General features: G+C 48.6%; 1 protein-coding gene across 2 annotated transcripts in view; it reads right to left on the minus strand.

Annotated features, from left to right (window-relative positions):
* Window positions 1-7,806: 7,806 nt before the first annotated feature.
* Window positions 7,807-19,069, minus strand: part of COX10 (cytochrome c oxidase assembly factor heme A:farnesyltransferase COX10) — a 107,015-nt gene continuing 95,752 nt past the window's right edge. For both annotated transcript variants that reach the window (XM_075169811.1, XM_075169810.1), the window contains exon 7: window positions 7,807-11,051. In XM_075169811.1, coding sequence (XP_075025912.1) covers window positions 10,609-11,051 — 443 coding nt within the window. In that variant the 3' untranslated portion in view covers window positions 7,807-10,608. The remainder of the gene's footprint in view (window positions 11,052-19,069) is intronic.

A 19,069-nucleotide genomic window follows, 5' to 3' on the forward strand; every position in this document is an offset into this window, starting at 1 on the left:
GTCCTCTGCCGGGCACCCTGAGGGGAGCCGATGTACAAACCTTGCGTGTCTGTCAGCAGCCTCCTCTCCTTTTGTAGCGCAGCAGCTCCATCGCTGCGCACCTCTGCTGGACTCATATTGACGTCACAACAGTGAGGTAAGAGCTGGGGGAAAGGGCCCAGGGCATTTGGGATTTTGTCCTGAAAAATGCATGCGTTGGTATTAACCCGCGGAGGCACAGCTCGCGGTGAGCGTTACGTGGGTCAGGGTTGCTGGACCAGCAGCCAGTGACCATCGCAGCTGCAAACAGCCGAATGGTGGGGCTGGGCCACCCTGGGGGTGACAGGGAGTGGGGTGACAGCGGGTGGCATCACTGGGACTCAAAACAGGTCAGCCACTGGCAAGAAAAACGCCCAAGGCTTCACGCAATCCTTCTGCGCATAAGCTCAAGTGCCACGTACTGCCCTCGAGCCCTCAGATGTGGCTTCGTAACCACACCAGCGCCCAGGGACACCCCAGGGACATCGTTGCCTCTTGCAGCATTTTGCTGCTGAGTCCCGGGCGTGCTCCCGCCGGGGCAGCGGGCAGCACCGCTGTGCAGATGTAAGAGGAGATCTTGTTTCTCTCAACCTGAAACCATTTCCTTTCCCCCACCGCCCTCCCTCCCCTCGCCCCCTAATTCGTCCCTGGGGTTTTAATATCTATTTCTCCAAGTGCCACGGGCCAAATTTACTGCTCGCATAACTCCACCGACTTCAATGGAGAAGAGCGTTTAGGGTGCTCCAAGGAGGCGTAAGTAGGAGTGATGTGATGGAATTGAGTAAAGGAAAATATAGTCTGACTGTCAAGAAGAGTTTCCTACCAGCGAAATCTATAGACTGTGGAAGTTTCCCATGGGAACAAGCAGAAACCAAGTTGCTGAAGTCATTTTAAAACAGCACAAGAGAATAGGAAATCAGCCCAGTGACTGGCCAAAAGGAAAGGGGAGATGACATAATGCTACTTCTCCTTCTCTAATTTCTGCGGCTGCATTGCTTTGTCCATGGAATTATTTTCACGCAACTGGATTTCTCCGTGTTTTTTCAGCGATGCGATGGCCCTTGCTGCTTCTGAGGAGGTTTCAATTCCTCTGCTAAATTCTGTCCTGGGTTACAGCAATGCCCGCTGCAGCCCCCGTTAGTCCTCCTGTTATTCCTGCTGCTCGCAAACCTCTTCTGGGGTCTTTTCAAGCTTCTTCCCTGCCTTACCTGAGTCTTCGGCTCCAGTTCTGTACTTGTGTAGCTGCACAAAATGAGTCAGCCTGATTTGGGAATAATGGCAGGGCTCATCCAGGCCAGCGCAGAGGCGTGCTGGGCTACGGAAGCTATCAGAGACGGATCCGTAACTTACTGGCAAGCAGGAGAGCAGGGATGGAAATCTTCCTACCTTCAGGGATCCTTCAGGCAGATTCCTGGTAGATCATCTGCTGGAAAATCATAAAGGCGATTAGCACGTGGTGAAACACTGCTTTCCCTGGTGACTTTTGGTTCTGATAACCACCGCCTGCCTGTTTTGGGCTCGGTATCTAACACCAGGTCTGCACACGCAGTGGGCACGCCCAGCGACAACCCGGTGGCTTCTGCAGTCTCTTGCCCACGGAACTTCCTAATGCATTTATGAATGACTTAACATTCGCTCACCGTCTCAGCATCAGCAACTTAAAGCTCTACTGCTAGCAACCTCCTACCTCGCACAGTTCCCAGATAATTACAGATTAGAACCAGCTAATTTTTATTTTTGTAAAGCTGTCAGAGATCTATGTTTGTTATTATTGTCTCCTAGGTTGCCAGTTGCATAAATACATATGTAAAAACCCCTTTGATCTCTAAGTATAATGACACAGATTTATCAAATGTTTGCCTTTTTCTGTCTCTTTGAAAAGGCTGATTTATGGAGTGCAGTCCCTACCTCCCTTCCTCTCTTGAAATATGAAGTGTTTGTGAGCAGCCAAGGTAATATTTAATATCCTGCCAAGAATCCTTTGCACTTCCTAACAAATGAACTACAACCTAACCAAATGGTTCACATCTGTTTAGCCTCTTCTCCTTTTTAACTAAACAAATTAGCATTAGAATACCTGGGAGGCACACAAAGTCCCTTTCTAGATGACAGAACACAGACAATTATTAGCAAGGGGAGTAACTGTACTGAAAGGAGCAGGCATGGACCTAGCAGATGTTTTCGCATCTCCTGTAGTGCCCATGAATGACCCGCACCGCAGCGGACACGCTGCCACGGCCTTTTGAAGTGGGCGAGGAGTCCATTCACAGTCCCCTGCTGAATGAAATTAAAGGCAGCGGCCTCAGCTAGTTAAATGTTTCATTTAAACCGCTTCCAGATAAGTTCTGCTGGGGTTATTTCCCCCCCATAAACGGCTAAAATAAAGAGCATCGCCCCACTCCTCCCCACGCACGCCAGCTTGGAGATAGCGTCCTGCTCAGGAGGCAGCGGGCAGCTCTGGGTTTATTTCTGTTTTCAGCAGTGGGTTCTCATCCCAAGAGCATCAAACCACCCATCATTGCCCCTTCTCCCTGTGAAATAAGGTGTAACGGGTTATTTGGGTGTTAGGAGAATCGCAAGGTGCAAATGAACATCTGCAAAGTACATTTTGGATTATTAGACTTCTACAGCCTACACGTAGGCAATTACAAACTCACGCCCCTCCAAGCCCGCGGGGTCTTTCAAGCACCGCTGCTCCCGCTGGAGTCTCAAACACCTTTTAATCAGAGGTTCTGGAGCAGGGTTTGGGGCTGAGGACGGGATGGGTGAGACGGGCTCTGCTGAGCGCTCCTTTAATTGCATTCATCGCTGGGGGAGGGAGCCAAACGAAACACACGTTTTATTAGGGCTGACGCTTAGCTTTTGTTGTAAATGGTTTGAAAAAGAAAACACTAAAGCCTTACAGAGATACTGCTATTAATATATCATCCGAATAACAAGTGATTAAAACCAACAACAGCTACTATGAAAATGTGGCTTTGTAGCACTGGACCGCATGGGACGCAGCAGGGAAAATCATTATGAACACACCAGCGGGGTGCAATTATAAATAAAAACAGCTCTATAAAGGCTACAAAAGCAGCAATAATCAGTACGGTCTGAGGTTTAGTAAGGGCTAAAGACATTTAGGGAAGGTGCTATTTATTACCAGAGATAGGGACACCGCTGGATTAAGGGGTGCAACTTCAGGATAAGTCAACAGAGGGAGTTCACTGCCATCACGGCCAAGCGAGACACAGCCTGCACATCCCTGCGAGCAGCCCGGATCAGTGCATGTCCGTCTGTCTGTCCATCCAGCATGGTCTTCCTCCAATTCCCACTATAAGCAAAGCATACAAAGGGCTGGCGGTGTCGGAGCAGGCTCGATAGCTCCGAGCTGCAGAGTCAGACAATGTCTTTGGCACGGGACGTGGCTCCAAGGACAGACCCCAGCAAGGCTGAGCCCTGCAGGTGGTTCATACAGTTGCACTTCTTCCAGCGTGATGGCTCCTCACCTCAGCTTGTGAACATCCTCGCGGAGCCGTCCTTGCAGAAAGCCCTGCGAGGCTGCTCCCGACGGGAGCGTGGATGCCGTGCAAATGCCGTTGCAGATGCTGGGTGACTTGGGGGACCAGACCTGCCGGGCAGCAGAGCGGCAGTGCAGAGGACGGACCCCTTCCCAATCCCAAACGGAAGCATTTGTCATCTATTGGCAAGTCCTGGAGACAGTGCCCGGGCTGGCCGAGGTCCGCGGGGCTCCCACGGGGTGGGGACAGACCCGCACCCCGCGTGGTGCCGTGAACGAGGAGCACCGATGCGGGAACGTCTGCCTGCAAATGCTTCCCTACGCTCTTCCCACCGCTCATTTGTGAAGCGAGGAGGGTTAATTAGCCTCACTCCCAACATATCGCCAGCTCCTGCCAGTCCTTCTTCCCGTGGAAAGCCAAGTGCACGTAACAAGCAGACAGCGGCCCTAAGCAGTGCACCAGGGGCACCCGACGGGGGAGAGGAGATCTAAATACTACTCCTCTTTCTGCCGCTGGGTAACCATGCGGCCCCGGGCATCCCGCTTCCCCTCGGCGTGCCTCGGTTTCCCTTCTGCGCTGGCTGGGAGCGGGTTGGTGCAGGGTCGGCCAAGGGGCAGTGTGTCGGTCAGCCAGCCCTTCGGCTGCTCTGTGGGGCGAGTATCGGTACGAATCTCCGAGTTCAGCTGATAAACTCAGGCTGTTCCCTTCCCCGGTTTGGATGCCGTCCAGCAGCTCCCCTGGAAGCACGGCGGAAATGCCTTAATCACCTCGTTTGCATCTCTGTTTCAAGTTTAATTTGATACAGTGCCTCCTCTCCCTGGCCAAAAAAAAAATCCCAAACATCTCCCAGCCTTTCTCGGCAGCACAAATCTTTCTCATTGCTCAGAAAACAAAAGACGAGTCCCTGTGCCAGCCACTTCTTTGCAAACGAGCTTTGACCTCCGTGCGTCCGTCTGCATCTGGGCAGCCAGTGCCCGTGCATCGGGACCAGAGCGTCGGCGGTGGAGCCCGTCCTGCCTGGCTGGAAGCTCTGTGCCCCCCTGGCACCACGGGCCGGTCTCTACCCCACCCGCGGGGACGCCTCTTTCCCTCTTCCCCCTTCTTGCTTTTCGGAGGAGGAAGATGGGCAAGACGACCCTACTGGTCCCAGTTAGGATAGTTTGGTCAGTCTGGGAGACCGGAGCCCTTCTGTTTCCAATCGCTCTGGGCAATTCCCCAAAGTCTGTGTTTCTGTTTAAGAAGAGACAGTCCGGCTACAGCTGTAGTTTAGATGGGTACAAGCAATGTATTTTATGTATTTTCATTATTCATGAAAAAAATGTATCAAAGGGAAGCTGTAGTTACAATAGAAAGCGTTAAAAAGGGGAGCAGGGGACAGAAAGGACCTTGGCGTCCCTCTTGGACAGCAAAAACCTCAACCACCAAAGTGCCCCGGCTTCTGGGGCCGCACACCCTTCCGAGACACGTGAAAACCTCCCTTCGGGTATCGCACCCTGCTAGCTCGGCGGGCAGGACTGAATCAAAAGGGTCACACAGGTATGAATTTAGGGCAAATTTTCCAACTCTAGGGGGGAGAGCAAGGCATCCTCTTTTCCAGGCACCTCTTTTTAGTCTTTGTGCTCCCCTAAAGCACAAGCACCGTGGCAGCAGCTCCCCGCCAGCTCCCCAGTACGGTCTGTGCCTCCCATGCTCGGAGCATCTCTTCGGAGGTGTCGGCAGCAACGCTCAAACAAGCATTCGGGAGCAGTAACCTTTCAGGAACTTGGGGAAACACACGGTACCTTCCCAGAACGGATAAATGCACCAACCTGAACCCGTGTGAGCCCGCTGCCAAATCGTCAGTTCTCGCTCCAAGGCCTGGAGGTGCCAGAACTGGTTAGGAGCGGTAGGAAAAACGTCTCCACATTGTGGGAAAACAGCTCGTTTCGCCAACCTTGTTCTGTGAAACAGTTGAACTGTGCCTTTTTGAAATACTGGAAACTAAACCCCAGCCCGAGGCGCTGACCCAGGCTGGAAAATCTTCAGCACGAACAGTTGAAGTCTGGAAGCAGAAAAGCAGAGGTGACGGAAAGCGTAGAAGGCAGAGCTGATGAGAGATGTTCCTGCCAGTTCTTTTAAACGCATGTACTTCTGACGGCGCTCTAAATGGCTTTGGGACACTGTACACACGCTGTGCTCGAAAGACCTCCTTTTCCTTGGGTCAGGGAGAATTTGACTGCTCTGGGGCTGACAACGGCCTTTCGGAGGCGCGGGCACCCTCGCAACATGGCAATCCAGACCAATGCAAACTCGAACAGCACAGAAACGGTCTCGCATTCGCAATTACTCCAAGCTCAGTCGACAGAAGGTTTGGAAGGCAGCTCCAAAGCTCGCTAAACGTTGTGTCGCAGCCCTAGAAGTCTGCAGTACATTTATTTCAGAGGGGACTAAAAACCGTCGATGGGAAGCACCCAGCAAGTCACAGTCTGGGGGATTCTCACGGAGGAGGGTCCTCACCAGCGACACATAGAATCATTAATCATAGAACCATTAAGGTTGGAAAAGACCTCTAAGATCACCGAGTCCAACCGTCACTTCTGACCTCACAGCTTGGGAGACGATGAAGGCTGGAATCAGGCTCTGACTTGCCTTTGGCAGGGCCGAGTGCTGGGCACGCACCTACCGGGACAAGCCCTGCCCTGCAGGACTGACCCGCAGAAGAAATAGCAGCAGCAAGAGGCGAACAACTGACCCACGGCCACGCCGCCAGCGCGGCCGCCATCCTGCATCCCACGAGCTCTCGCCGGGGCCGGCTCTCCCCCTGGTTCAGAAATACCATGACTAGAAAAGCCATCGGGACAGCCTGCAACGGAGCTTCTAGTATTACCACCTCCAGCAGAGCTGCTTGTAGGAAAACAGTGCTGATATTTCTGTTTTAAAAGCAGTGTTCTGTAGACAGCCTGTATTTCCAAGGAAGGGGGAATATCTAATCACCCCTGGAGAGCAACCAGGACAACACGCTTTCTATCTGTAACGATAATGATTTCTAATAGTATCACTCTGTTTCCATTCCTACTCTCGTGGGATCGTCGGAACTGAGAAGGACGTGTGTGTTTTGTGTAAGCCTTGAAATGCCGTGGCCCGGCTGAGTGGGAAACGCTGCTGGAGCCAGGAGAGTGTGAATGTGTTACTCTGCTGGGGCAGATTATATCGGAGATTGATACAGGAAGCGAGAAAAAAAAAAACCCAGTGGGGGAAAGGAGAAGGGAAAGAGCTGCGTGCGCAGGGATTGGGTTTCCTCATTCATCTGGAACAAGGCGCAGAGCCCCACCGACTGCCCGGCTTGCTGGGTGCCCGTCACGCCGAGGCACCGCACGCGGGACCGGGGGGCTCCTCGGCCACGCAAGAGCTCGGGGCAGTTCGCAGTCGCGTAGCTCGGCTCCCCACGCTGTCCCGCGAGGCAAGCCCTGCGCTGAGGTGAAGTGATCTGCTGAAGGTCAGAGCAAAGAAGGGACGCGGGGGGGATCGAAGCATTAGCCATCGCTCTCTTTACAGGGCCGTACAGAAGAACGGGTAGGGGACCGGCAAAAACATGAGCTGCTTCCTTGTCCCACAAGGCAAAATATCATCATCCCTATTTTACAGATGGAGTGCATTTCTTAAACAGAGATCTGGAAAGAATGAAGATCCCCTGAGCCTTAGGGCTACTGTTTTATCCACAAAACCACACAAAAGGTTTAAAGTCCAAATAGACTAAAACCAGCTTCGTCTTCTTCAGTCACTGGCTCAGATTCCTCCGTGAGCTTCGGTACAGGCTGCTGGTGGTGCAAAGTTGCCTGCTGCAACAGCAACACCTAGATGGGACCCTCTCAGCTACCAGCAGACCCAGGGGTTGGAGGGACACGGCATATTGCTGCTTTTTTTTTTCACTATCACATAAATAGCAGGTATTCTCCAGGAGGACCAATTCATGGGCAGATCCCGAGTAACCAGGATAACAGGATGACAAACAACCTTCATCCAAGTTCTCCAAACGGGACAAGGAAAAAAACATTGCAATTCTACGTAGGAACCGCCGTTCCAGATTCAAGGAGCCGTGCAAAGCCTGATGCTTGCAGGGCCCAGGACTGAGATGCAGGAAGCCCAAGTTTAACTCCCGGCACTGCCCCGGCTGTGCAAAGTGATCACAGCAAGACGCTCTCATGCACCTCCCCTGCCTCCTCCCCGGCAGAATTTAGGCAGCAATATCAGCTGGAGTGGGGACGGCCGACATTAACCCTCCATGTAGGGTCAAAGGGACTACAAACACCTTCGGATGAGGGCAAATCAGTATTTTTTTCATTTCCATAGTGGCACCAGAAATATTGAAAAGGACACCTGAGAGCACCTACTGCACTATCTGTCTGTAACCAAGAGTTCAGTTTGGCAATGTTTTTATTTTCAAAGCATACGCAACAGCAAAAATCGCTAAAGGCAGTAAAATGACAGTAGATGACTTCATCCATACCTGATACATGGCCATTTTGGAGCACAGCAGAGAACACCTTCTACGTGAAAAAAGCTTTTTTTTTTTTTTCTTTAAAAGGTATTTCTTACCTTTAAATCCCAGATCCACTCACTTTGAAAACATGCTCTCTCTCCAGGCCAGACCAACTGGGTGTGGAGATGTTGGTGCAACTCTGTGACCTGCACTTTTCAGACACTTAGTGATGATTATAAAGCTCCTGTCTGGCCCTAAACCCTGTGAATGTTACACATTTTGGCCCAAGAAATGAATATGATTGCTCTTCAAAACTGAACCACAGGCATCTCCTTGGGACCTTTAATCAAAATTGAGTTTGTCAGGCCAGCACCCCGTACTTGCAGGCCATCCTGAAGCCCGGCTCTGTAATGACTTAGGAAAAAACCACAACCCTTCTGCTTCAGCACCGCTTTCTGCCTCTGAGAGCAAAATCTGTGGGTTTTGTGAGCCATCTGCTCTTTTCAGGTTCCTCTCCCAGCTAAAGGTTGACCAAATTCTTTGGCTTTGCACAGACCCTTTCCACTCACATGCAACGTGGTTTCAGTGTGCTTTTTGCACAATAAACCCATATTTCACAAGCTGTCCTTGCTCTTGCAGAGATCAAGAAGAATATTGCTGCTGCGAGAAATGACACAAAACTATCAAATACCTTTGCAATTAACTGAACTGTACCAGAGTTTCAATCATAATTGTTTAAAACAGATTTTGAGCATTCATCTCTTTTTTCGTACAGTACGCACTTTATTGCAGAGAAGACTGAATGCATTTTTAAAACAAATTCAGGAGTTGCACAGTTTCCAGACATTTCTACAAAGTGTTGCCCACAGTAACTCGAGTACAACGGAGTCCGTCAGACAAACAGTAAGAGGGAACTCAATCCTGTCATCTGCAATCGCTTGGGAGAGTCAGAAAATCTTGCAACCGAGTATTTAAGAGCCACGTAAAACAGGTGGCTCTGCTCCTGCGAGCACCTCCGCCAGCAGAACAGAGGTTAACCGTGTCACTCCTGATTTACACCGGCGTAACTGAGACCAGAAGTTGGGCTTGCATCGTGAAAGCAGCCAGTGAAGATTTTATGTCAGCGTGATAGCACGTGGTGGCAGATTTGTGACGTTACCTGAAGGGCTTTTTTCGGGATCAGATTAGAGACAGTGTCTCCCATTCCAGGTATTACCGCATCTTTGGATCGATGCACAACTGTGCTGCCCAGTCCCTCTCCACATGGGAAAGAAATCTTGGCATGAAAACGCATCAAGTCGTAACAGGCACTAACGACTACAATGAACTATAACACAGCCTTTGTCTGCCCTGGATGCTGCTGCGTTTGGAAGCATCCCAGCGGGACACAGCCGGCCCCAGGTAGGCTGAGGGTCAGCCACAGCCCCGCAGTGGGATCGCCAGCCCATTAGACTGTGGCTAGAAATGTTCTTCAGCGTATCAGTTAACAAAGAGAATGCATTTTCCTAGTGAGACCATCCACAATAATTGCTTTTGAGAGACACTGGCTGCAATTTGAACATTATAATGTTAGATAAAAATCCTCAATTTTTTTTCTGTAAAATGTGTTTCCTCACCAATTACATACCCCAAGCCTTCTCTCTGAGCCACCACGGTGTGATATTCAATACAGTTCAAACTCTTGATGCAAGTCCAGAGCTCGCCCGAGGACACTGAGACTGAATGGGCTGGCACAAGACATATCAGCATAGAAAAGCCTTAACACCACCAGACTCCGAGATCTGCTTCTCACCTCCTACACCTTTCCAAATAAACAGTAACGGCATTTTTTACCAGCTGAAGATCTGACACACAGGGCTCAAACTCTAATGACGTAAAACCACAGGGGAGTCAGAAATTCCCCGTGATGGATGTACAGTAGAATGGCTCAGAGTGTGTTCAAGGTATATGCTACGGGAGAGCTGTTCGTCTGGAGGTTGCTTTGTGTTTAAATGCTGATGTGTAGTGTGCTGAAAGACAGTTTTCTTTACTCCTTTAGCATTGTGCCAGCTGTACGAAAGCTAAAAATCTACTGGGGTGAATGGGAACCTTGGGCAAAGTAACTGATTGAAAAAAAGCCTCAGAAACTGAAGGCTTCTGTGTAATATCAGAGCGGGGATGGCACGGATCGAGACAAGAGTTCACCCAACCCACCATGTGCCTCAAAGCTTAATTTGGAAAGGATGCTCGGGGAGCAGGGGTGATAAATCATTCATCTGTCGCTTCCTGACGGCTTCGCCAAGGCTGCCAGTGCTGGCGGTTAGTAAATGTGCGCGTGTGACTTGCTAACTGAAAACCTATCCACGAGATGAGACCGCGACTCACGGAGGCTTTGGAAGGCCATCCCAAAGCGATGTGCTTCTGACATAGGCTAAATTTTAATCCGTGATGAGTGAGTGAGCCTGAGGCCCACGAGTGCTTTAAGGTCTCACATCTCTTCCCTTTCAGAAGAAAACAGAAAATTATCGCATGAAGTGGTTGCTAGGCACAAACAATTCTTCTTCAAACAGATTCCCACAGGTTTCCCCCTTATAATTACTAAAATGTACTACCTGATGTGTCAAGAGGACGACAAGTAATTGATATTTAAGGCAATCTAATTTCCATAACCCTCCCGCGATTTCCACCCAGCAGATCGCCTTTGTCTTCCTTCTCTAGGAACGATTTCTTGCACGTGAACATGACAAGCAGCAGCATCGGCAAATGCCACAGGCTGCAGAAGAAGAGCTTCCTGGAGCTGCTGCGGTCTGCATCCCTGTAGAACCGAAAGCCGAGGTAGGAGATGTAGAGGTTAATAGGGAGCGAAATGACGGGGAAAGTCCACGTGGTGATGTCGAGAACAGGAGCCACCGTTGAGAGTCCGATTAAGGCCAAGCAGTGACGCAGAGCCACCCGCCTGCACAGCCCTGGGTGGGTGACGGACATCATACAGTATCCCCCTCGGGAGTAATCTTCCCGCAGACCCCAGCTCAGGGCGTTGAAGTGAGGGAACTGCCAGGAATAGAGGATTCCTCCTAACAGTAATGCACCTGCAGCGGGAGAGAGAGAAGGAAACATGCATTAGAGGGCCGCTGCAGGAAGTGCTACGAAAAGACCTCTGCAGATTCGGCTGTGTTTGCAGAAGAGCAGCCCACAAACCTGTTACACCGCACTGTGCAGAAGACAAGGCACGCTCTGTAAGATAAGGCACGCTGTGTTTTTAACGGCATTTACATAGGGTTGCGCACGGTGGTTCTTCTGTTTTTGGAGCACTTAATTTGAAAAGCATTTCAACAAGTCACTTCCTCCTAACGAACCATCGCTAATTGGTTTCTGCACCAATTCAGACTCTACCTGAGGGAAGATTGATGGAAATGAAGCAACGTTGGGCAAGCGTCTGTTTTCCTGGGAGCCTCTAGCTTCCACGCCTGGGTTCCCGAGTTGGTGCGCCCAGAGCAGAGAGGCACATTGACCAGAAACAGGGAGTCCTGGGGAAATACCAGCACCCCGGTGGCCTGGAGCATGGCTGAGCTTTCTGTTCGCCCATTGCACGAAGGGAGGGAATAGCTGACGGCACGGGAGCGCCTTGATCACGCACCTCGGGCAGGCGGCAGAACTGGCAGAAGCTGCTAATGAGGTGACAGAAGATGGAGAACTTTTTACTCCTTCAAACCAATTGCAGGAACTTCTAAGTAGTTTGATCAAGTAACTCTAGTCACACCAATTAGCTACTTCTGCATTTAAAAAGGAGCTATGGAAGCACCGCACTTTTCACAGCTATCCTGGGGACACGGTACAGGGCTTATCGAGGCAGAAGCAGCTTATATGCTGATTTCAGCGAGCTTCAAGGAGGCCCTCAGACTAAACTCCCTTCACTAATTTTGTCTGAAGACACAAAAAATCGCCCAAGGCTGATGCACATCATGAGCATTCCTGGATTTTCCTTTTGTTTCCCCAGCTCCCAAACACTCCGCTCCGGCATTAACACTTTCTTTGCATCACCCTGCCTCCATGAGCTCATTCCCTGTGGAAACTACTTCTCAATTGGAGCCGTGAGTCTATCATTTTCTTAATGACTTGATGGAAACAGAAACTTATCTGCACACAGGTTAATGTATTTAAATTCTTCCCCAAACCCTCACTTCTTCCCCAGCGACTGCTCCGGCTCTAACAAAGACCAAGTCACTGTCTCCTTTGAACTGCTTCACGGTTCACATCTTCCCTCCATCTGTTCTGGCTGTCTGTTCCTTGGGGCTGTGCATGTCTCGCTCTCGTCTTAAACCGCGCACCTTACACTGGTGTTGTCATGCAAAGAATAATAATGATCTAAGTTTGCAAAAGAGCCTTTTTTTTCCTTACCTTATCAAACAGCGAAGGAACAGCCCATTAGACTTAACGCGGGTTTCCAGTTGCTTGTAAGATCCAGCAGCGGTATAAAAGACCCATCTCATTGCTTTTCAAAATGAGTAACAAATACTCCGTTAGGTGAGCACACGCCTCTGAAAGTTGATTACATGAAGCACGGAGATAGACGCTCATATATTGGGCACGCAGCTTTCAGAACAACATTGCCTGCTACAGAGTACAGGTCATTTCCTGGACTACGGCCCAAAACGCTTGCAAATCCTGCCATTCGATCCTACTCAAGTTGACTTTCAGCGTGTGGATACTTAGCACCTTCTCTAAATTGGAAGCTTTTAAGACAGTTGAAAACGGCGCACCCCAAAATTACCATTAATTTCAGAAAATGGTGGCAACAAAAGTAATTTTGGCCCTAACAAAATAGGATTTGATTCAGTTCTGCTGAAACCTAAGGGAGCAGATCTACTGAAATAAAATGAAATAAAATGAAATAAAACTTAATCAAGGAACAGTACTCCCTACACCAGGAGAAAAAATGGGGAAAATGATCTTGTAATATGTCATTCTTTAGCTTTTTCCTGTTCTTGTAAAACATATTACCGGAGGCAAGATCCTGAATGTGATAAACCTAAGATAGGAATATTTTTCAAGTTTCACATCTGAAGTGCTTTAGAGACATTAGCTTGTCATTTTTCAGAACTTAGGGAAAGGTAAGCTACAATTATCCACCAGCTGAGGAGACCTAAGTAGATGGAGCCAGGGCCAGGACTCCGAGGCTGTCCCTGCTTCCCACGGCTACGGACCAGCCGGCTTTTCATCTGGCGTGTGCTGCGTCCCTGCGTCTCAGCTGTAACGCGGGCTTTGCTCATTCAATTGTTCAAACGTTGTGTGCAGCCAAGCTCAAAACACACCCTAAACCTCAAACACACAAAAACCTTTAACAGTTCTCTAACTATAACACCATTAAAAAAAAAAAAATAGTCATCTGGAGAAACTTTTAAACACAAACAGACCAACTAAACTACTTGAGGCTGGATTCCCATTTACAAAGCTCTGGTTTTTACATGCAAGCCTTTGGAATTTAATTACTTTGATTACATTACAACCATTGAGATAATTGATATTTTACAGAGAAGCTGAACAGTAAAACAATTTAATAGCCCATTATGAGGACTTTAACTGACCCGATCTTTTTGTTCGTTTCCCATGTGCCTGGGACATCCTGTAATTTCCTCTGCCCGGGCTGAGACTGTCGGGTTGTCAGAGATTTTTAAGTGTCACGTAGGACTGATGACTCGCAAAGCACAGCACATGGTACAGTACGATTCAGCATCGAATGAGCCCACAGTAGGAATCCTGTCAAGCCCAGAGCAGACACTGTAATACTCATTAATTACTAGATGAACGTTAACTATGTCATAATTAGGTCAGCAGTGTTTTTAAGCAATATTACAGCGAGACTAACTCTGGAGACCAACCTGGTTCAAAATAGTGCGGAGTCTACGCTGCTGCTTCTGTGCAGTTCCCAGCAGTTTGGGAACTCGGTTTAATCAATGCAAATCTCCTTTTTCTCTACGGAGTTTATAATTAAGTGAAGACCAGACGAGGTTGTTCACAACCGTAACACATGGAGCGGCAGAGAGTTCGCAAAAGCAAAGCCGGCCGTCGGAGCAGAGCCGTCGCGCTCCCTTTGGCAGTGGGAGAGAGCCAGCACCCAGGGACGCCGCAACCCTCGGGCTCCTCGGCTCCACGTGGAAAACCTGAGCGCAGGCAGACCGACAGAAATTCAGATTAGATCCCTCAGCTTTTCCGCAAGTATTTATGAATTGCAAGACTGCAAGTACCTGGCTCGTGGACATCCCAAACTCTTTGGCCTTTTTGGCCAAATTTTTAATAGCTGCAAGTTTAGCCCATTTATGACCACTTCCAAACTCTTCACTTCTCCAAGAGTGAGAACCTGGGACAGCTGTGAGCAGACACTTACAAATCCTGGTAACTTGGCAGACGAGTCCTCTTTGATTTTGGAAAAAAAAATGAAGTCTGAAGGCAAACAGGACCCAGGTTTCCAGTATTCTTTCACTCTTGTGTGCAAAATAGGTATAAAATGTTTTTTGGTTGAGTTCCTATTGTTTAATCACTTTGGACTAGCTTAAATCACCTCAAAAGTTACAGGATTGCAGAGAACCAGGCAGGTCCTATAGCATCCACAGAGTTAAAGATAAATAACAGGTTTTACCGTTCACCGTGAATTTTAAGGTTAAGCTATTATTTCTTTTCTTAAATTCTTTTAGAAGTATTTAAATAGCAATATATCTTCTTTTTAATAAACAAGAACAAGATGAGATTTTTATTTTATTTTAATATCTAAGATAAAGCCAAAATGTCAACTGGCATTGAAGAAGCTAGAAAATGGTTCTTGCCTTCTGTAAATATATTTTTATCTAGTGAAATACTGGAGCTTTATAAATTGCACTTTTCCTAAAACAAACAAGACTAAATTCCACAGTCATTCGGAAACTGCTTGGCAAGGCATTTTAAGGTTCAATAAATTTGGGTAAGACTTGGAAATAATTGTGAGATCCAAAAGCAACTAGTGATTCTGGGCTTGCAATCCGCAGCAGCTGCCAGTCTAACTTTCAGAATTACAAGAGAAGAAGCATGCCCCTCTGAAGTTATGCTCTTCACGGTGTCAAGGCGGCCATGTGGTACCTCTAAACTTTGATTAAAATTTCACGTTTTATTCCTTTTAAAGCAATTTATGATGACCTCATTTGCTGGATAGTCCAAATCTCAGGCGAGGGAGCAATGCCAGCGCCTAAGCCCGTTGAGTCCTTGGCCTCTCTGCTAAGAAGAGCACCTAAGAGCAGGAAACTGGAAGATGGTGTTTAGGGTGTAAGCCCTTGCAGGGTCAGGTGAACTCTGATCACTGGCTAACACATGGAAAGGAGAGCAGAGCAATCAGGTAGCAACAGCTTCTTGTCCTGGCCATCCTGGGCTTGCGCCGGGCCGGTGACCCAGGGACGAAAAGCTCCAGACCCTAGTGCGAGTCCCCCAAACATCTCATGTCCTGTAAAGGATACAGAGTCTGTTCAAGCCTATACATCTTCTGCTCAAGAAAGAGCGGGCACATTCAGCTGCCGAGCCATCAGTGCCAAACAGAAATCATGCCGGTAGCATCGTTCTGAGCAAACTGTTTCATTCACGTAAAGCAACCTGAGGACTGCAAACCTATTTTCTCATCCACTAAAGGGCAGAAGTAATGTTTGGCTCCTGCTTGACTGTCTCGTGCTGAGGATGTCACTCTCTTAAGCAGCGATTTGAAATATGCCTCTTTCATGCTGGCAATACCTTTCATCATCAAAGCGCTTTATACGTTGTACAGTTGGCACATGGAGCAGTAGCGATGATTTCACCCGCAGCTGAATTATTTCAGCTGTCTGTCTTACACAAGGCACAATAGTTTGGGACGATTCAATTGAAACTCTCCAAAAATTTTCTGAAGGCAAGTTCTTCCAGGGCAGAAAAGGACTTGAGCTACAAGAGGTCCGAGGCTGGAGCACAGCGTGTGTCGGTGGGAGCACCAGCCTCTGGAGCGGGGCCAGCTGGAGTCCAACCAGCCCGGGCAGGCAGATGAATGTGGGCCTGTCTGCACAAGCCGAGGCAAACGTGTCCAAGGTTATCTACAGAGACTGCTGTATCGACATCGTGTTCCTGAAAACACGCTGGAGATGAATGACTTATTCTTTCTTCGGATCCTTCTCATTGTTCTTGAGACAATACACGGTGCCCTCCCTCTACATAGTGTTCTCAAACCTCTCCTATCACTGTCAAGCTCTAGACAGGACAAACACCTATTTACTTAATCAATAAAACAAAAAAGGTAAGGAAGGGGGAGCTGATCTCTAGTATCAATTCAAGAACGGACACGCTCCTTCTGTCTTTGCTTTGGTGCTGCATATGTATGACTGGGAAGTGGCCAACCAGGCATTAAAATAAACATGGAATGGTTAAAATATCAGCTCCAAAACAGATGTTGAAATCTTACTGCATTTCCCAAAGCTGGTGTTTACTGCCTTGGCAACCTAAGAATGCTGTTTTGCTTAAAGCACAATTTTAGTAATTCTTCTGCCTTGAATAATGTGAAGGAATTTTAAAATTATTTCCAGACCTTGGTAGCTCCCTGACTTATTAGAGGAAAGCACCGGCCTTTTGTCTCTAAGAAACGGGTATGAGTTTGGCTGCTGTCAGGAGGGGAAGGCTTTGGTAGTCTAAGCTCAGCCTTTTAATGGATCGTAGTCAGGAAACACCACACACCGTTTTACTTGATAGCACACAACTGGCTCTGCTCCCTTAAAAGATGTTGAACAAATTACTCCTCTTTAATCCAGACAAGGTAGATTAGAGCTCAGAGACTTGACTTGGTCCAGCTGTATCCACCTGCTTGTGAGCAACCGCGCTGTCTCAGACCGCATTTTTCACCTTTTCTACAGGAAATTTAACATAACCAGTCTAAAACTCCTCACTGTGGTCCTGCATGATTTTTATGATTGCAGGAAACGTACTGGATACATCCCCAAAGCTTTTATTTTCTACCTTTTCTTTTGTGCTCGTTCACAAGTTTAACACAGTAGTCTTCCCCAGAGATTTCTAACTATGCAGCAATTGTGGGGGTAAAGAAGGATTTTGAAGTCTCGTCAAAGCCTCGTTGCCCATTGCAGATTCAATGCAACACCCAAGGGATTGTTTGGGGAAGTTGGTACAAATATTCAGAGAGGTTTGCAGAGTCACGTCCATAACACAGCTCTAGTGTCCCGATACGTAAGGACTGGTTTATTAAGCTGGCGGTGGCATTTTCTGTTTGTGAAGGAGAGTTGGAAGACGCAATAATTACTGCCTTTCCTTCAGCTTGTTTTGGTGATGGAAAATGACTATTAGGGTAAATCAATTGGCCTCCAATTGCAAGTGTTCAAGATACTGCCCTAATAGAATCACTCCTGATGAAAAATGTTACCCACCATTTAATTTTTCCCATTGTCTTTGGAAGTAGAAAAGGGATTAGCTCTACAAAATTTACATCTTAATTTGTGATTATGAAGCCCTCTCAAACACAAAGACATTTGGGAATTATCTAGTCACGAACCTTAACCAAACTGATGCAATTCCCCTCTATTTTACCACTGGAGCATTTCCTATATTAGCACCACAGCAAGAAAACAACCGGCACTTCTGCTTCCACTGGAAAACAAAAGCAGATGCTACCGCTTGTGTCAGATGCCGCGTGAGCGGCTAAGCAGCCTTGAGAAGGAAAAAAGGAGAAGTATCGCTTCTAAAGCTTTGCACAAGGTCTCTGGGCTGCAAACAATGGTCCCGGCTGTCAGCGCGGGCACGCACAGCCCCGCGCGCGGCCCTAATTGTGCGCCTTCAAGGTTACACGGTCATGTAAACGAAGGGCGAGGAGGAAAACACTGGAAAACTCAAAAGCTTCATGGTCATGGGTTTCAATAGCTGTTTCTTTTGAAGGATGGCACAAAAGGCTTGTGGAACAGGAGCGTCGCGGGGCTGCGATAGACTTCTCTGCTGCAGCACATAAAGGGAAGGGGATGTTGGCCGTGTGTACAGCTTGTCTGCAAAACAAAAGGACGATCCTTGGTGTCCACCACGAATGGGAAATGAAGTTGGCAGTGGGGTTTTTCACCTCGAGGGAGTGTTCCTGGCCACTGCCTTTAACAGCAGGAAACCAGATGTCCTCAGGTACGCTCGCCACGTGGAGAAAAGCTGTATGCATATGGATACACACAGGCATGCACACTTTTTGTATGACACACAACAGGTTATTACAGCCGAAAGCCTCACAGGGAAACACCTTTCATTATACAGGCAAGGTTGAGAAAAACAACACCACCCGTACATAATTCGTCTTAGCTAACCCCAGCAACAAATGCCATAAAAAAAGTGAGCCTGTCGGGTAAGATGAAAATACGGTCCATTCGTTATGTGCAAAGATGTTTAGGAAGTATTTGCCAAAGGACCAGACTCAGCAGAGGATTGCAAACCTGCAGAGCCACGCAGGGGACCCCATCAACTGCCTCTTCCAGGCTCCCTCCAGGGCTCCCACGTAGCCCGAGGGTGGGAGTCCCTCCTGCAGACCCCCCTATCACGCGTCTCCTGCGGGTGTTGTTGTGTCACACACCCAGGGCACCGGTGCTTCTCCTGCGGGTGTTGTGTCACACACCCGGGGCACGGGGGCTGCTGCACAGCCCCATCTCCTCCCGGTGCCCCAACAGCCAGGCGTGGGGCGGAGAACCGGGTAAGGGCACGGTGCCTGTGAATTCGTGGGGTCGGTCCCCCAGGTGCCCCAGCGGTGGAACTGCCATTTCTTTTGTCTCTCGTGAAGATGGAAAGGGGAAAAAAAATTGCCCGCTGGCTTTTGTCCTAAATTCAGACCAGCTGCTTACTCGCATTGTCCCTCTGCCTCGGTTTTTACAGTTTTTACCCCCACAAAGCACACTCCTGGGCCCCCAGCTTCCAATTCTCCTATGTCAGCGACATGAATATCTCTATTTCCTCTGGAACAGACCACAAATTCTGCTGTCTTTCATCTGAGAAGTGAAACCCCGAAAACCTGAGTTTACTACAGGGAGTTTATAGCCGGAGTCTCCTCTGGTCCTGCGGCAGGACGGCGGAGCTCCCAGACCTGCTCACACAT

The sequence above is a fragment of the Calonectris borealis genome, chromosome 20, assembly GCF_964195595.1.
Source record: "Calonectris borealis chromosome 20, bCalBor7.hap1.2, whole genome shotgun sequence".
In the NCBI taxonomy this organism is placed as follows: domain Eukaryota; kingdom Metazoa; phylum Chordata; class Aves; order Procellariiformes; family Procellariidae; genus Calonectris; species Calonectris borealis.